Genomic DNA, 19,167 nt, shown 5'->3' with positions numbered 1-19,167 from the left:
TTCTTCCTTAGTGTAACTGCTTTTTATCCCATCCTCCAAGGACAGATTTTTCTTTTCCTTTACAGCAATCTTTCACGAGAGTTTGGGTTTTTTTTTTTTTTTTTTTTTCCCTCCACTATCCTCCAGTTTTCTCTTATCTTAGGCTAACATCCCTGGTTTAGTTCTATCTTCCCTCGTAGTCATGTTTTCTGTCTATTGTCACTCTGTTCTGAACTGTCTCCACATCCTTTTCAGAGGTATAAAACCCCAAACCAGATACAGTAATTGAGCTGCTGGCTTATCAGTGCTACTTAAAAGATTACTTTACTGTCTGTTGTTCTTGGATACTAGCCTCTTCATCATCTCTGTGTTTGATGCTGTTGTTGTTGTGATCTCACTGCTGAAGCTCTCAACATACTTAAATGTTTGATYTAGCAGAATTTTAATGAGTAAATAATTTAATAAAAATAGTACTTGCTCACTGGTAGTTGAATATTCTTGATTTCTAGAAACAAACTTGTGTTTGGCAGCTGTATGTTACTCAAACAGGAGGCACTATAATTTGTAATAAAAAGGAAATGCCTGAGAGTGTCCTCCACTGAGATGGTTTTCTCTCTCTTTATTCAGGTTAAAGAATTAAATCATTATTTGGAAGCTGAAAAGTCATGTAGGACAGACTTAGAGATGTATGTGGCTGTTCTCAATACGCAAAAATCAGTCCTGCAAGAAGATGCAGAGAAGTTACGGAAAGAACTGCAYGAAGGTACCCATCTAATGAAAATCCTTTTGATGTTCCTACACTGAAGATGCAAAAAACAACATAGTTATTTATTCTCTTCTGATTTCTTATCTGTGTTGTATTGAAAAAAGTAGTGGAGAAAAAAAGGGATAATTTAAATATGAAAGCTCTTGAAATGTTAACAGAATGATCAGCTTTGGAGTCCTCTTATGAGGGAGAAAAGTAACAAATCCATTCCTTCTGAGGGTGGTGGTGAGAAATAGAAATTCATRGTATTGCAAACTTCATTCTTATTAAAGTGATTTTGCTGGTCTCCTTATTTGTATAGAATTATTAGCGTTATTTCCATAAGACAATCTAGCAAGAATTTGCTTCCAACTCTGGAATATGTCCATTTTGAATGCCCAGTGATGGAATAGATGGGTCAGTGTATATCARTGCTAGTACAGCACAGAATCACTGTAGAGGAACAAAAAGCGGAATCTTCTGCTGAAATAAATAGAAACTTACAAGGCATCATTTTAAGAAGGACAATTAAAAAAGACCTATTAGAATTTATYTTCATAGTTACAATGTTAGTCTTTTAATTGGGAAATCATAAGTTGTTGGTAATACATCCGTATTCCCATGCCAGGTTTAGGAATTACAAAAATATCATATTTCATCCTAAATAGATGTTGAACAAAGCCTGACTGTTTCTGATTAGAAAAACAACTACTTTTATTCATGAGCATGTTTCTCTTTGGAAGGAGATTTAAAAAATTTTTGACGTTTTCTCTTCTTGAATAGTCTGCCATCTCTTAGAGCAAGAACGACAACAGCACAACCAGTTGAAACACACATGGCAAAAAGCCAATGACCAGTTCTTGGAGTCTCAGCGTTTGTTAATGAGGGACATGCAACGTATGGAAATAGTWCTGACCTCGGAGCAGCTCCGACAAGTTGAGGAACTGAAAAAAAAGGATCAGGTTACTTGCTGCTTTCCTCTCTTATAGAAAAAGACTGTAGAAGTTGATAATGGTCTGTCGGGTTCTGAAAGCACATGCTAGAGATGAGAGAACAAACCATAGTTTTAATTGTATTCTTAACTTGAGTTAACTGTTAAAAGTTCCAAAAAGACAGTTTCTATTAAAATCATTAGCTGTCATTTGTACAAATATTTTAATATTCATATATATAGTAACTAAAAAAGTAATGTTGCTATTATTGTTAAAGGAAAGGTTAATAATATCCAGAATTTTAACTTAGAAGAAGAAATGCCTTTTTGTGATGCAAAAGAACTGTGTTAAGGATGTTGGGATGGCAAATTTCACTTCTAGGTTTTTTTCCTTTGTGTACCTTGCTCAGGAACAAACTGAAAGAGCTTCATAGTAAATMTTCTTACACAAGTGATTGTGTACATGCTTTATGACTTACTATTCTTTAATGTCTGTCTTCTTGAGTAATTTTGTGTATGTTCTATTGCATTGGTTAGTGTGATTAAGGTACTTTTTCTTTTCACTTTTGGTTTTAATGTTCATGCTGATATAAGTGAGGTCATTAGTGATGCAAGTATGTTAGCAGGTTACATACCGTCGCTCATGTAACTAGCTATTTTTAAGGTCATCAACTAAAAGTGAAAAATTAAGTTCTTCTTTAGATCAGCATAGAGGCACAAGTGCCTTGTGAGATGAATATTAGSTTTTTAACCGAATGAATCCTGCCCAGTGTTGTCTTTGAAGCTTAGCTTATCTTGAAAGCTAATGTCATGGCTGCTAGGACAAAAGTGAATCCTGGTTACATGCTTTGTCCGTTKACCACTGATTTCTAGGAAGAAGATGATCAGCAGAGACTTAGCAAAAGAAAGGAGCAGAAACAAAAGGATTCAGATGATGAAACGAAAGCTTCGTGTTCTCTAACCCACGAGGAATCCCTTACACAGTTTTCTAATGAAGAGGTAAAACAATTGAATAATTCAAAGCAACTTCAGACAATTTTGCATTCCTCAGTGTGTTCATTATAAATACAAATGGAAACTTAATGTTCTTTATTCTCTACAGTTTATAATTCTTAATAAGCAGTTAAATACTTTTTGGAGTTGCACTTGAATATGTAAATTCTAATAAAGATTGGAAGACAATACTTCCAACAGATCTCTCAAACTGGAGAGATCCAGTTAAAAATTACAACTTTTCTGCATTGGGGATATTAATTGTTGTTAATGTCTGTTGAAATTTACAACCACTTTCTAACACACCTAAATCTTCAGAATTAGATCTGTTAAATCTGAATGTTCAGCAGGTGTATTGCAGCTAACTGCTAATCTGCCTGTAGGTCTCTGTTTTTAATTTACACTGATTAGGCTAGTCTGTGGTCACTGGTTGCTAAGTTAGGTGRTTGGTTGGCATGTGTAAAATAGCATTATTGTGTGTCTGTCTGTGTCTGTGTGTGCACACGTGCACAGGTGTGTGTTAAACTACAGACAACTGTGTAAGGTGAGGTTTTTGGCCACGTAAGTTCAACAGCCATGCAGTTATCATGTCTGATCCTTAGCGTCGAGCTAAGTGTCTTTTTATACAGCACTTCTGAAACRGAGTATTTAAATCTTTCTTCCTTGTTTTTCAATTCCAGGTGCATTTAAACAGCACCCATGGCTCAGTCCATTCATTGGATGCAGACTTGCTTCTGTCTTCTGGTGAGTCTTTCAATAAATCGGATAATGATATGTTTAAGGATGGACTACGGAGAGCACAGTCAACAGACAGTCTGGGGACATCTGGATCTTTACAGTCCAAAGCTTTAGGATACAACAACAAAGCAAAATCTGCTGGGAACCTGGATGAGTCAGATTTTGGACCACTTGTTGGAGCAGACTCAGTGTCTGAGAACTTTGATACGGCTTCGCTTGGGTCTCTGCAAATGCCAAGTGGGTTCATGTTAACCAAAGATCAGGAAAAAGCAATCAAAGCAATGACACCAGAGCAAGAAGAGACTGCTTCCCTTCTTTCCAGTGTTACACAAGGGGTCGAAAGTGCTTACGTATCCCCTAGCGGTTACCGCTTGGTTAGCGAGACTGAGTGGAACCTACTGCAGAAAGAGGTGAGTAGCCAACATGTGTCTGCAGCGGTCGCTGTCAGTRTTAGGGGAGGGCCTGGCAGGTGTAGCCTTTGGTCTTGCGAATCTGAGGCGGGGAAGGAAGAAGATGGGAGAAATGRAGAAGAAAATGGGAATCTAAGAAAAAGAAATTATAGTCCAACTGGACTTGGCTAAGAAAAGGAGCAGAGCTAACAGTGCTGTTTGGTACAGCCAGTATATTTACAGAGGGTTATGCATGGTACGTACTTCAGAAGTGAGCAACTGAAATACCCATAATATCAGGCTGCTACAGAGCAAACTTCAGAAAATTGTCGGGGACTTACTTCTTAAGAAACCAATTTTTGAGAGCAACAGGCAGCAGACTGGACTTAACGCTGTGCCAGCATCAGTCTCTTTCCATACGGGTGACTGCAGAAACTGTTGCTTCTGAGTGTTCTGCRTGCCAGTTCTTCAGTAGCTTTGTATGATGCCAGTTCAAAACATGCATATGGTCTTTTGCTGAAGAGAGGAGCATTGTGTGGCTCCTGTACTTACTGTTTTAGAAGAAGAGCAGCCAAGGAGCAATTAAAAAAAGCGGGAAGGGAGAGGTGGCAGGAAGGAAGGTAACAGATTACCAGAAATGAGTGAAAGGGAAGACGAGGAGAAAAAAAGAGTAATATAGGAATGCAGGTGTCTGCAAAGATCTCGCCAAACCTATTGTAATGTTGCTATTTTTTTTTGTGTTGCTACTAATCTATAATGGGAAGAGAGGTAAACGAGGTAAACTACATGTAGTGATCTCGGATTCGAGTTAAATCCTGGACACTTGAGCATTTGCTTGCATTAACATTTGGATGCCATTTCACTCTAGCCCTTTYTTAGAATTCATAGAAGAAATACACTCCTTCCTACATATTTCTGGAGGCAGGAGTACAGGCAGGGCATGTGAATGCCACTCTGTGTGGGAGGAACGTGGAGCAGCGAAAAGGGGTTCCAGCTCGGACCCGACTTAGAGCTGTAGCTTTGGAAAAACTTCCACTTGTCTCTTTAGCCAGAACTATTACATTTGCAAAGTGACAGCTCATTTTCTCTTTATTTCTCTATGTCGTCGTTGTCATCCCCCCGCCAACCCTTTTTGCTTCCTATCTGTTGGGRCTGTTTGTTTTTGTTTTATTTTACCAAATAAATGTCTGTATTCTACTTCATTRCTTCCCTTTTTCTCTTTACAGTGCAGATCAGACTGAGTCAGATCAATTATTTTTCTAGCTGATTATTCAGTCTCTGATACTGAGCAACACTGGAGGATGATATTAGAAAAGTAAATAAAACCTGATGATGGCTGTAGCACAAAACTAGTAAATGTCATTGCAAAAATGTTCAAAGCTCAGTTATAGGGAGAAAAAGGTTCTGAAGAAAGTCCTGACCTGGTGAATTGACTTTCTTTTTAATTTATTTGTGCTGATCAAAAAGATCTGTGATACTGTATATAATGTTGGCTTGTAGTAGAATATAATTGCATGAAAAAATGCTATAGCCCATTGAAATCTCTTCTCCAGGATGTCTATTTCTATGCAGACTGTTAAGTACTATATTTCAAAAGGACTCACTGAATGACTTGATAAACTCTTGCATGTCATRGCTTATTGCTCTTGTGCTAGCAGTAGGATTTATGCCAGGAAAACCTGATACACAGCGGCTGTTTTACATTACCCTTTAGCTTTTAGAGTGACATAGTCTTTGTTACGTGATTCTACATGATTATACATAATATTTTCTGTGAACAAAATATTCATTTTGTATGTACTCAAGTATATGTTTTGTATTCAAAACGTTCATTTTGTATGAACAACACACCTCAGAGTGTACAGCACTCCTACGTTCCTTAAAAAGTTTGACTCTTACGGCAGGTGATAACTCTGTGTTCTCCAGGTGCAGAATGCAGGGAACAAGCTGGGCAGGCGCTGTGATATGTGCTCAAATTATGAGAAGCAGTTGCAAGGGATCCAGATTCAGGAGGCTGAGACAAGAGACCAGGTGGGATTTCTCTGCCAGCTCTAGCAAGAATTTTTTGGCTTTAGGAATTACTAAGAATGCAGCAATAAACCATCTTTTGTTTTATTCATTGGTTTTAACTGAAGGATGTCAACATACATAAAATCTAGAATACTTATAYCATTTTACTGACGTAATCCGATTTGTTACTGCTTGTTTATGATCGTGGACTCTGCATACACATATTTCTTAAGTATTTACCTCAGGGAGCAACTTTGCATGATACTATAAAATCTTGCAGTGGAGGCACTGTTCCATAAAAAGTGTTGTGCTCATGCAGAAGTCACTGTTCTTAATAATTCATATTCCAAAATGTTTTTCGTGTATTAAATTCTGCTTTCTTTRATACTGCGAGAATTGTTAACAATGAAGAAAAGATTAGAGGCGCTCATCTTAGCAGCATAAAATGACTCTAAAATATTGGAGGCTTTGTTCCCTACCATGCATTGAACCGTCTTCAGAAGGGTAGGAAAGACATGAGTCACATTCTGCTGCAAAAATCAGTGATTGGAGTCTTTACGTGGCAATGGTCCAGTACAATTTGATATCCTGTGTTTTCTTAGAGGTGCAATTTGTGWTGCAACATGTTTCTTTCAAAAGAACACTAAAGGAGCTTTTGGGTTGCCAAGGGGTTTGGGGGATTTGTTCTGTCGTTCAGAGGTGGGATATGGGGTGGGTTATATTTATGTCCAGGGAATAAGTATCCTCCCTCCCACCCCAAGAATGGAAAGTTAAATTATTTTCTTGCAACAACACAGGTGAAAAAGCTGCAGGTGATGCTGAGGCAGGCTAATGACCAACTGGAAAGAACAATGAAAGATAAACAAGAATTGGAGGATTACATGAAACAAAGCGCCGAAGACTCCTCTAATCAGGTACTAACATTTTGTAGTAATGTTACTTGTGAATAATGTTTCCTGATTCCTTGTATGTGACCGGAACTCTTCTCTTGCGTTAGATGTGCACGGACTGTCTGCCGTAGAGGCAACAAAAATGAGAATTTCTAGGGTTAGTTATGATCCATCTAACTGGCAATCTGCCACAGCTTCCATATGAGTCTGGCATGCTTCTRTTACCATGTCCCAGTTTTGGTCCTAAAGTTGCATCTCCTGACTCAGTTATGACTCAGTTTTTTCTAGATTGCTTCTTTCATTTTGAATCCTGTCAGTTTAATATCCAAGCCATGTTTCTCAAATAAAATGTCAGAAAGTCAGGTTTCAAAATGGCAGAATAAATCTRATTAATAATTTAGCAAATTTATGGTCCAAGCTGAAGGACTGTATGGTGTTTTCTGTTTATTTTATGCTATTGGACAACGTCCTAGTTCTTTAGTAAGATACTTTTCTCTTAGCTTATTTTATAACAGGCTTAGGATATGATTTGAGGGGTACTGCTATGTCTGTAACTTAAGGTTTTGGCAACTTAAAAGACCTGTTTTGCAGACACCTGGAATTGTTTCATCTAAAATATGGTATGCTTTGTTAGATCTGAGATTCTTTTTCTGTTAATCTGTTACGGAGATGATCATTGGAATTTGAGTAATGTGTGGAAGTAGCCCTGTGTTCTTTGTTACTGAGTTGCTGTTTATACCACTTAAYCAGATCAGTATTTGCCACACAGTTAATGGACTAATGGTGAAGATGCTCAGTTAATGAGGATCTGAGTAGGCAGATGATCCAGAATGTGCACTAGACTTACGATTGTTTAAAGTAATAGCCAGATGTGAAGGTATTTTTTTCAGTCTGGGATGTATACATGGCTCTCCTAGCACAATGGAGCCAAGCAGTACGTGTGGTATTTGTAGCTGTAAAAAAGAAGTCAGCTTACATCTGTTAAAGATTACAATATGGGAAAAATACTTTATACAAGACTTTGGATTTGCTTCTCTTGAGCTGAAAGATTTTCATTTTTCTTTCTCATGCAATATTTTGTTTTACTATTGAAGTAGCAGTCATCAGACAAAGTTGGTCTCCAATGATATGGATAGGATTTTTCTTTTGGCTGTACTAGCATGCTCTTATTAAGTAATGCACAGTTGTGCTGTTAAGCATGCCTTGCTGTGGTATTAACTTAATTGTAGTTTTTGAATATCTGTGTTTTCAGTGAAAGGAGTAAAAAGTTAGTTTATCTTAAAGAAAATGCTGAAAATTTAGGTGGCAGCTTTACAGTTTCCCTTCAGTGGCTCTGAACTGTCTTACATTTGAGTTTGATTAGAATTACTTCTTTCTTATTTAGAGTTTTGTAAATAGAAGGTTAATATATTACTGGTATAGAATTGTAGTATCTCTTTACTTCTTACTGATTGAGCTGTGCTATTGCTTTACCAAGTAAGCCATTAATGAAAGAAATTTTAGTGGATGAATTTGAAGTTTCAAAGTGTATGTTAGGGATGATAGGGGAGAACATAACTTCAGTGTTTATTTCTTCTTCAAATCTGTTTCATGGGCTGTATCCTTATCTCTGTGGATATATATATTTTTTTTTAAGATCTCTTCACTTATGGCTAAATGTCAAAAGTCAGAGAATTTCCTCAACGAACTGCAGCAGGCGTTTTCGCAAGCAAAGAGAAGTGTCCAGGAGCAAATGGTAAGACAGCTTAATCCCAAGGATCGGTTGCTGATGCTGTTTGTCTAACCTTGGGAGCTCACTGTGTTTGTAAAGGACTGTTTGTCTTGCAAACCAGCTACACCTGACCGGAGAGAACTGTGCATTTTAAACAGGTGAAGGTACTGTTAAACAAGTGAGTTCTGACAGCAAGAGTGGAACCCAAAACAGTCTGTAGGCTCACTCTTTAACACCCTTTGCTCAACAGGCCTTGCACAGAGTTTCTTAATTTCCATCGGCACTCCTTTCTGCCGTATTCCCAAGGAGCTGCTATGGTTCAGGCTCTGTGGGAGAAGTTCTGCCTTTGGAGTTCAGTCTGACATTCTGCCTTAGTCTTTCAAGTTAGGGTGCCAAGTATCACTTCCCAGTATCTTATATGGGAAGGGGATCAACTATTTCAGCTGATGTTTTCCTCAAAATACAGTGGGAGACAGATACCTAACACTGAGAATTTCAGATTGAATGTTTAAAGTTTTTCATAACCTGATCTTACAGCTGAGTTGCTGGGTGATCTTAATAAACAGTATTGCCAGCTCCAGAAACCACGTTTGATTTTTTTCCCTGCCTGCATGATCACAGCTAGCTAATAGATAGAAATGGAAAAAAACTGRGAGATACAACAATGCTGTATTTATAGCTTGCTTTCTCTTGCCTGCCTGTACAGTTAAAATTCTTGATTTTATTTCTGGTGCATAGACATGCTAAGCAGAAGTCAGATCTTGCTGATCCACACAACCCTTTTGCTCTGCTTCTTTATAAAAAGTACTAATTCACCAGACTTCTGAAAGCTATGGCAGCAAATATGATAAATGGGGCATGAAAAGATTTGACCCGAAGTGAGAAGGTATGGTTTTTGTATTATTTTWTTTTATTTTATTTTATTACATTGAAGGCTGTCCTGACGCAGTCAAGGGAGCAGGTTTCGGAAGAGTTGGTGAGACTACAGAAAGATAATGAAAGTCTTCAAGGAAAACATAGCTTGCATGTGTCTTTACAGCAAGCTGAAGATTTCATTCTACCAGAAGCCACAGAGGTAAAACCTTTAAAAATCATTAACACAATAAAGCATGTGACTAGGACTCACTGGAAGAAGCTTCTTTAATAAAAAACTGACTCACAGTGAACAGTAATTTGGATTTTAACTGTGCAAGTCTGTGATGTATGAAATCAGCTGTCTAATCCCACCGGTGATTGTGAGCAGTGCCATGAGCATGCTTCAGCGTATGGACAGGTGATAATAAAACAAGTGAGATACCATGGCCTGACAGCTGGTTTGTTGTCAGCCAGCTGCCAGCGTATCCCAGTTAGCTAGTTTAAGCTGCATTTTGCAACTGGGCGCACAATTGTTCTCTCACAGTGGCTTCACTGTAAGTGTTGATTTGAGTAAATTAAGTCAATCGCTTTAATTTCTGTTCAGATCTTATAGTTAAGAACCATTAATAATCCTGAGTCCTGAATAATGGTGAGCCTTATCATCCTTTCCATGCCCGCTCCCTTACGCTCAAGCACATGAGGTTTAAAAGCATGGAAACAAGGGGAAGCCCCAAGTCCGTACAGATATGGATCTTTATAAGCTCTTTACCTACCATGGCCAAGCCAAACATGAGCAATTCTGTTTTAAAACCTTTCTGGGTAGAAGATCTGGTATGCTAAGACAAACCTAATAACTTTTTCTTTGGCTTGAATATTGGGAAATACAATATTGTATTTATCTGAAGATCCTGCAGTAATACAACTTCTTGTAATCATTGATTCAGGAGCTCCGTGAGCTGATTTTAAAATATCGAGAAGACATAATTAGTGTGCGGACAGCAGCAGATCACCTTGAGGAGAAACTGAAGGCGGAGATTTTATTCTTAAAAGAACAGATTCAAGCTGAACAATATTTGAAAGAAAATATAGAGGAAACTCTACAGCTGGAAATAGAGAACTGCAAAGAGGAAATAGGTGAGCAGGGGATAAAACAGCTTCAAAATAATAATATTAGGAAGTAGTAAGATAATTGAAGATTTCTCTGATTGAGTAGCTTTATCTGCATTTATCAAAAATGTCCATTTTTTCTTAAAAGACGCACCCAAACTGTGCAGCTGAAAACAAAAGTACCATTATTTATTTCCCCTTGACATACCTTTGATGTGGCATACATTTAATTGTCCTTTAAATATTAACAGAAATAAGCAGGAGCTGTCCTGTTTCTTACACTTTTCTTGCATTCAAGCTTTAATATTTTTGTTTTTCAGCTTCCATTTCTAGTTTAAAAGCTGAATTAGAAAGAATAAAAATGGAGAAGGAGCAGGTAAGGAGCCCTTTCACTGTGGATTTTTATGTCTGTGCCTAAAAGAATAGGGTTTTCTGCTCATTCTATCAAGTGTTTGAAAGGGACGCTGTGCTGGTGTGTATATATATATATATGTATATATATGTACTTTTTTTTTTTTTTTTTTGAACTCAACCTCCTCATATCTGAAAGATGAACTTGCTTCCTGCTGCCTCTGAGGTGTCAGGAACATTTTAAATATATTTTTGTATAATGCTTAGTACGTCCGGTATTGGGAGGGAAAGCGAGCTAGGATAAAAGATGTCTTGAACACTTTAACACTGCCGTTCCTTTGTCTCCATCTGCTTGTGGGGTACTGGAAGGCTAACTTATTGGTGGAGTTGCTCTTTCCTTTCTGTAAGCAAGAACATCAGTTCTTGTGTTTTTGTAAATGTTCTTAGTGCACATGCTGATGCTGTGTGCTGTCRTAGTGTTGTAACTAGCTCTGTTGACCGTATCAGAAGAAACAAAGTCACGCTTGGAACTCTGAGGGACAAAATTGCTGTCTCGATGCCAGTGTAGATTGGGCCACGTTCATAGATCTTTTACACAGCAGGTGTTTTGTCTTCTCATTAATCTAAATTTTAGGTTACCTAATAATATACCTGGTAATCTGTAACCTAAGCATCAGCTTTGACCATTTCTCTCCAGTTTCAGAAAGAAAAAGACATGCATAGAAAGAAGCAGGGGGAGGGGGAGTTGTTATTTGAGCATTTTTCTAAGTATTTTTAAGTCCCAAGAAAGATATTCAGGCTGGATACTTCCTGCACAGAGGGACTGTGTGAAATTAAAGTATCAGGTGTTTTAAGTTTTGTTGTTTTTTGTTTTTTTGTTTTTTTTTTTTTTTTGTTTATACAGTTAGAAAGTTCTTCACAGGAAAACCTACAGCAGCTGGAGAGTCTGCAGGAAACAAAAAACACCCTGGAAGAGCAGCTGAAGAAGGAGACAGCAGCAAAGGTAGCTGTAGTGTCTGGTTATCTGGCTCTTAAGTAGATATGCATCATCTTTGATGATCGAACTAGTGGTCAAAGGGTATTACTACACAGGAATGGAAAAGGAAGCTTTTTAATGTTAGCTAGTATTCTGACAGTGCATAGTCACCTGCAATAGTTACTGTGGGTTACTGTTTAAAACTCTGTCCCAGTCACTGTGTATTCTAAAGCAGTGGATGTGAACTGTTGCAGCTTTGATTATCTGTTCTGGTTAGGATATGTCTTCCAAAGTTAGGCTTCAGTAACATTTCTGCATATAAAAAGCTTCCTGATTAACCAAACCCTGCTTTGTATCCCTTGAGACTTTTGAATAAATGACATTTTGCTCTTGCTGTAGGAAAGAGCTCTACTTTGGCAGTTGGATGAATTAATTGTGATCTCTCCCCACCCTCTCTCCCTCCACTTTTTTTTTAAGGCATTTTTGACTAAAACTTAGCAAGATAATTACATTTTTGCCAGTAGATTACTGCCATCCGTCTACTGTCAGGCTCTGTTAAAACTCAGAAATCTACTGGGGATTTTTTTGAAGTCCTTAGAAGATGATTTACTTTTTCACATTTTAACCAATTTAATCTTGACTTCTCTGCTGGATGGTAACCCCTCTTTYGCAGTTAGGAAAACTGAGGCAGAGAGTGATTGGTTTGACTTCTTGCCAGGCGTCTGATTGTAACTGGGCATCCTCATTCTAGTATCATGCTTTAAWCAGCTTATACAAGCTTCCCTTTTTTGTGTTCAGTTTAAGTGTAGCTTAAAGAATCTTTTTGTCTTCAGGCAAACCTTGAACAGCTGGTGTTTGAAGAAAAGAATAAAGCTCAGCGGTTGCAGACTGAATTGGATGTCAGTGAGCAAGTGCAGAGGGATTTTGTAAAGCTTTCTCAGACACTTCAGGTAAGGGAAGTTTGTAAGATGCTACTTCTGTTCCTTTACTTCCTGCAAGGCTGTGTAAAACAAGAAATACGGTTGTAAATTTTCTTATGTCAGTATTTATGAACAATCTTTAGTTATTAGCATAATTAGCTAATCAGATATTCCTAGTATAATACATACATACATACATACATACATACATACATATATATATATATATATATATATATATATATAACATATATAGTGTAATATACATATGTAAGTATGTATGTATACCATGAGACCCCAGCATTTCACTATCCATCTCATGATGTTCTAATATGTAACTTCTCATAGCAACGCATCATATGCAAATATTTGAGTACAAAGATAAGAACTTGTTCTGTTTGGTCTGAATATATGGAGTGCCACTTCTTCATTTTATATTTACTGATTTCTATTTAGAGTATCTAAAAGTCTTATCCTTGCTATTGTTGCTGTTGCTCCCATGTATTTCTTCTAAAAAATAGGAACCTGTAGTTGGCACTGAGACACCATGAGACCAAAGGAAGGAATTTGGGCAGGAGTCATCAAGGCTAATTTCAGTTTATCAGGTTAATCTCTCTTTCTGCTGACTATAGAGAGATCCAAGAGAGAGGCGATCTTAGAAGGAGTGCAGAATGACTGTCTCCTCAGGGAGCCAGGTTAAATTCAGCTCACCTTCAGTGTCTGTTTTGGGAATTTTCTGTCCCTATACTCCCCATTTCATATCAAAAATGCAAAATTTTGGAGTCAAGTGTTTCAGATTTATCTGGAAAACAAAACCAGGAATACTGGAGATTGTTTACTAGACCAGAGTTTAGCTGGATGAACAAGAGAGAACTGTCTGCTTTTGTTCTGGCTGTTTCTGGAGGAGTAGGTAGTACAAAGGAGACTATTGAATAGTCCTGGCTAGTGAGATTGCTTCTTGTTTGTCGTTATCCCCTCTGTTCTTAAAACACTGCGTGGATAGTTAACCATGCAGTTCTTGGAGCAAAARCCTGTATGTCGCCTTGAAGATGTGAGGTGCTCTTTCAAAATCTGCAAGTAATTAACAGACCCACAAGTAAGTGTGTTGTACCTCTGCATTTTGTCTTTCCTGCTGCTGGGCAGTCATTACAGGTGATTTCTTAAAGGCTGGTAAGAAATAACCTTACGGGCTGGTGTGTTTGGTGCCTTGTGCTAAGACATGCAGAAGGACTAGCTAATCTGCCGAGCAGTGGTTTAGGTGCTGTCTCCAGTGAGCGTAGTACAAGACCTGCTGCATTATACACGAAAGGAGAGATTACCATATATCGAATGAAGATTTTGGTTTCTTGATAGCCAGGAAGGGTTATTTCTTTTCCTGACCTTGTCAGTGGAGAGTCTGGGCCCATATCACTTGTGCATGAGATGTCAGCTGGCGCCAAGTGAGATATCAGCAATGGAGATGATGTGTGGGTAATGCAGCAGATGAAAATCAATTAACTGCCAGTCTGAAATTTTTAACAGAAAGCCTGGATCCTAATACAAAGAATATGAAAGCTTGAATCCTTCCCCTCCCACCCCAAGTTATAATCTCTTCACATTCACATGATTCTGCTGAGCTTTTTTTTTTTTTTTTTTTTTTTTTTTAGTATATTGAACATAGACAGTTACCAGAAAAGCAAGTAACAGGAATGTGCTTGAAGATGGGACATTTAAAGCTTCCTCTAAAGCATTTTAAATCTGGTCTCAAGAGACTTGAAGGCCTGTGTCAGTTAGGTCTGTWCTTGCCTTACATCCATTCCCTAAAAACTTACCCTAGTTTACACATCTCCTCCCAATGCTTTGGTCAGTATGCTGACTGTGGGTGGTTATTAAATTAAACGTGAAACATTAAATAAAAGAAATGAAACAGTAAATAAAACAACCTCCAGAAATTTGTGRGGTTTTTTATTATTTTAAACATGCAACTGTCTTCTGTCTTCCTTTCTCCCCAACTCTTAGTCTTAAATTTGTACCTCTTGAAGCCCTGCATTTCTGTCAGTGATAATTTGATACTGCTTCTGCTTGCACAGGTACCAGGGGTTTGCTAACTTTGCCTGCCAGCTCGGTTCAGGTTACAGGTGTGTGGTATTGCATCAGTGCATTTTACCAGCTGATTGTGTCTCCTGGTTTTCTGTAGGTGCAGTTGGAGCGGATCCGGCAGGCAGATTCCCTGGAGAGAATCCGTGCAATCCTGAATGACACAAAACTGACGGACATTAATCAGCTTCCTGAAACATGACACCCTGATGAGCGAGCTCCAAGGCTGCGTTTGGGGTTTTTAACTCATCTTTATAGCAACATTAATTATTATTTAACTCTAACCGAGAGAGCAGAAGACAACAGAGGGGAGCAATGACTAAGTTTTGTTTCTAGAGGGGAGAAGATTTCGTACTGGGCAGGAAGAGAGCACAAGGGTGACTTGCAGTGTAGGAAGGAGAACTTTCTAATGGAAACACTAATGAGGTGTGGTGTTTCGTGTTCCACTGAGTGGGATCAGTCCTTACGTTCTGAAAAACTTTCCCCTCTTTCAGCCAACTTCGTAACCTAATATAGATTTTTGGAACGTTTACCTCTTGTCTTTCCCTCTTTCCTTTTCCCCCCACTACTGTGATCAAAGTAGCTGCTGGAAACCATATTGTCCCTCCAAAACATTGAAGAGCAAAGTGGTTGAAGTTTTTCTGTTTGAATAGTCAGTAACAGTATTCAGCTAGCAGAGAGAATGAGGTGTAGAGTATGCTGTATGAATATTTTATATTAAAATATGACTTTATTAGCAGGACACTGGATATTGATCTTATTTCAGTGCTTTTTTTTTTACCATTGACTTTGTGTTGAAGAATCTGAGTGCTGCTGAGATGTGGTGGACGTGAGTGAGCCGTGCGTATCCTGAACAGATAAATGCCAAGCCAAAAAACCAAAAAAAAAAGTACTGAGAGCTTAGCTCCTGGAACTTTTTTCCTTTGAATTCTCATGCTTAAAGAAAAGCACAAGAAATGCACTGTTTTTTTAATCTCTTCTCACAAATTTAATTTTAAATATGGAATTACAACCAGTGCTTTCTCATCTCTGGAGCTGAGCAGTACCTGTAATCCTSTCTCTGTGCAAAAACCCTACGCATTGTCTGCACGTTGGCTTGGGGTTTATGCAGGTCTGCGGTGGATGGCACCTGAGCAGAGCTGTCGAGGTAAGATTGTGAATGAAGGAAAGTCAGCTTGACCCGCCGCTTCTGGGTCGGTTTAGTAGTGCAGAAACCAGTGATTGCATTCTCGATCATAGAGCACAAAATGCACTGGAGCTKCATTAATCTGCTGGTTCTAGTTGAAAAGTACAGTGCATCTCTTATTTTAAAGTATGGTATCATGGTATTGCGTAGAGGTGACTCCTACACTATCTCTTGTTTCTATAAATATACATTTAAATTACACTATGTGACACAACAGCAGAGAAKAAATGCTTGTGATTGATCAGGTGCTAGGATTAGGTTTCTTGTTGTATAAATACACAGTGTTAACATGACCAGTCCTTCTCCTTTTTCTCCGTTTCCTGCTGTTTGAGGTATACAATTGGATGGCAAYGGTTTCTTTTGGGTGGTGGTAATAGTGGTGGTGCAAACAGAGTTCTTAAACTGGCCTCTTGTTATGACTCAGATAGAAGAAAGGAAGCTGAGGCAGCTGCTCATTACTGTCCAGGATTTATAACTTAGACTTGCCTCCRTTGTTTGTTGTTTTTCTTTATATACTTGGCTACAGACTTGAAGGTAGTGAGAAAAAACAGAAGCAACAGAAAATGTTTCAAACAGTAATGCATATGCCTATTTTTAGGTGCTTAAATCCTATTTTTAGCAGTGTCAATTCTGCTAATAATGTAAAATTAGAACCAGTGGTTTTGAAGAGGAATGCCTTAAACAGCCAAAAAAAAAAAAAATGTGAGCTCAATTGCTTGTCTTTTAATGCTAGAATTAAAGCATTTTATTCACCCTGGCAATTAATTCCTTTCAAAGTCCTGACATCCAGAAGCCCTGTAATCCCATGTTACTAATGACCARACTAATAGACAGCAGAGTTGTCATCTTTCAGATGGCACTTAATGTCACTTTAAAGTGAAATTCAGTTAAATGTGGCTTAGGTTATTTATCAATCAGCTATTACCGTTTTACTGGGGGTTTTTTTGGTTTTTTGGGGGTTTTTTTTTTGTTAAATCTTTCTCAGTATTTGCTGAACAGTGAGGTGACAGCAGCTGCCTCCAGATGCATAAAATTGAATACCAGATGCTTTGGATTTAGTTTACGAATGGATAAGGTCTTATTTTTGTGGATGCACATGGGAAAAATTTAGGCCTTTATTAGGATCTGTAGACTGAAAAAGCTTTTGCCTATATTCCCTTCCTTCCTGAACACTAACTCTTAGCTGGTTACTGATACTTAACTTGCGCAGCAGTGTCTTAAAGAAGAAATCTTGAGGAAATGCACCTGAAGACCTATGCAGAAAATAACCCTTTAGCGGCGGTCGCTGAGCTGGCAAGRAAGCAGCCGGTAAGGGCGTTTCCGCATCCTTCCCTGGTCTAGGTGTCAGTGCCCGTTCTCAGCTGGCCGGCCTTGCCACACACAGACTTGAACAAGCGTGGCCTTGGCTGGCCGTGTTGGGTTGTTCTGAGTAGTACAGGGTTGGTGTGGTGTTCCCGTAGCGTGTCTCTGCAAATCGTGTACCTGGCGTAGTATTGGTGTGGCGCTGTCAGACCGCAAATGGTGGCTGCAAGGTCTCTTTCCGTAGTCCGTAGGGAAAAACGGGTGAGTGGGGAGTTTGTGGTCGTCGTSAATGCCGTAACAGCCTTAGCGACTGCGGATTGGTGTTTTGCATGTGTGTGTGTGTGCGTGTGTGTGCGTGCATGCTTGTGCATCTTCTCAGTAGACGCATGTGGRTCTAGTTTGAGGAGGCTGGAGGCGTAGGTGGTGGGGCACGAAGGCAGCTGAGAGGTGAACCTGGCTGGAAGGGGCTGTGTTGGCTGCTGTCTTTCTTGCTTTTAAACCAGGCACTGCAAAAGGCTGCGGAGTAATTTTTTTTTTTTTTTTTTTTTTTTTTTTTTTTTTTTTTTGATCCAGTGAGGAAGGGTATATGGTTGTGGTGTGGCTGTTTTCCTTTTTACCACCTTAGTCCATCGTACACCCTAATGTCTTTATTTCTGTTTAAGTACTAGCTATGACAGTTTTAGCACTGGGCTGTAAGAAAGAGTGATCTTTTTTTTTTCAACAACTCATGCAAGTTAGGCGCGTTTGCTTTTGTCTGTGTGTGTGTGTGTGGGGGGGGGGGTTTAATGACTGGAAACCTGACTGCTCACAGAAGTGGTGGGAGACRTGCCCAGTACAAGCTGCTGGCCTGCTTACCCTGAGGGGCCTTCCTTCCTGGGGGAAGAAAGCACAGCTTCAAAAGCAGTAACTCAAAACTTCTGTGGACCTCAAACATAAGACATTTGCAGTGGCCTTTAAAGAAGCATGTGCCAAATTTGTAGAGCAAATTCAAAACACTGTAAAAAAGTGAAGCAAAAGTGCTTGAAGTGCATTTTCACTGGCTGGATTATGGTGGTATTGCTCCCAGGAATATCCAGGAAAAAAACAATGATATCCCTTCAGCTCTTACCTTCTGGGCCCTGAGYTGAGTATGGTGGTCGGGTCTTCTCACCTCTTAGATTGCTAGCAAGCACTACGTCTAACCTGTCATGTCAGCTAYAATACACAGGGCACGTGGATTAGAAAACGATTCTGTTCGTGTGGACTGTAAAAGGGACGAGATCAAGTTTTGTATGCATTCCTGTACTTGTATAGTCTTAATCTGTACAAAGGTGTTCTTGCAGCATGTCAGGTAACCTTGTTACCTAACTGGTAATAACAGCCCTCCTTTCCTTACAGCGGTATTTTGGCACCTCTTACTGTGCCACTTTTGTAACAGTGCTGTAAAACTTTTCAAAATGAGCTTGACCATATCACTTTTTTTTTTTTTTTTGGGGGGGGGGAGCAACAATAATTTATTGCCCTCTAAAGTTTGTCTACAGCAAGGAAATAATTGGCCTTTTAAATGTCTTCTCTAGAACYATCGTTTGCTAAAGGCAAACTGGCTGTTTGGAAGTAAATACTGCATTCCAGTGAGCCAAGCCATTGGTGTCCTGTGCAATTGTGGATGTGGAATTCTGCTGTCTACAGAATTCAAGTGTAACCATTTGTTAACTGTATTGAAGGCGTGTCCTTAATGAAGAAAGTGTTCCAAATTAAAAAAAAAAGAAAAGAAAAAAAAAGCTGCTGAAGTGTGTGCGCTTCTCTGGTTTTTGTACTCTGCCCTGTGCCACAGGTCTCCCCCTGGGTAACCACGCCATGGACCAGTGTAGGTCATGCCTCCCAAAAGAACCCTAGGGAGCTTTCTGGAGGAGGTAATACCATTCCACAGTAAGGGGCTAGCTGTAAGTATTGAATTATAACATACTTCTGTTTTAAAATACCTACTGCACAATCTCCTTCCAGGAAGAAAAACAACACACACAGTAGG

General features: G+C 38.9%; 1 protein-coding gene across 1 annotated transcript in view; it reads left to right on the top strand.

Annotated features, from left to right (window-relative positions):
* RABEP1 (rabaptin, RAB GTPase binding effector protein 1) overlaps positions 1-15,420 on the top strand; it is a 28,156-nt gene extending 12,736 nt beyond the window's left edge. The window contains exons 5-17 of the mRNA XM_085315171.1: positions 607-742; positions 1,508-1,686; positions 2,529-2,654; positions 3,329-3,796; positions 5,702-5,806; positions 6,583-6,699; positions 8,312-8,410; positions 9,321-9,461; positions 10,186-10,375; positions 10,669-10,724; positions 11,604-11,702; positions 12,509-12,625; positions 14,772-15,420. Of these exons, the coding sequence (XP_085171297.1) occupies positions 607-742; positions 1,508-1,686; positions 2,529-2,654; positions 3,329-3,796; positions 5,702-5,806; positions 6,583-6,699; positions 8,312-8,410; positions 9,321-9,461; positions 10,186-10,375; positions 10,669-10,724; positions 11,604-11,702; positions 12,509-12,625; positions 14,772-14,873 (1,935 nt within the window). The 3' untranslated portion in view covers positions 14,874-15,420. The remainder of the gene's footprint in view (positions 1-606; positions 743-1,507; positions 1,687-2,528; positions 2,655-3,328; positions 3,797-5,701; positions 5,807-6,582; positions 6,700-8,311; positions 8,411-9,320; positions 9,462-10,185; positions 10,376-10,668; positions 10,725-11,603; positions 11,703-12,508; positions 12,626-14,771) is intronic.
* The last annotated feature ends 3,747 nt before the right edge of the window (positions 15,421-19,167 follow it).

The sequence above is a fragment of the Rhea americana genome, unplaced genomic scaffold (assembly GCF_003343005.1).
Source record: "Rhea americana isolate MKP2758 unplaced genomic scaffold, rheAme1 scaffold_111, whole genome shotgun sequence".
NCBI lineage: Eukaryota > Metazoa > Chordata > Aves > Rheiformes > Rheidae > Rhea > Rhea americana.
Note: the sequence above shows the minus strand (reverse complement) of the source record. Positions and strands in the feature narration are given on the sequence as shown.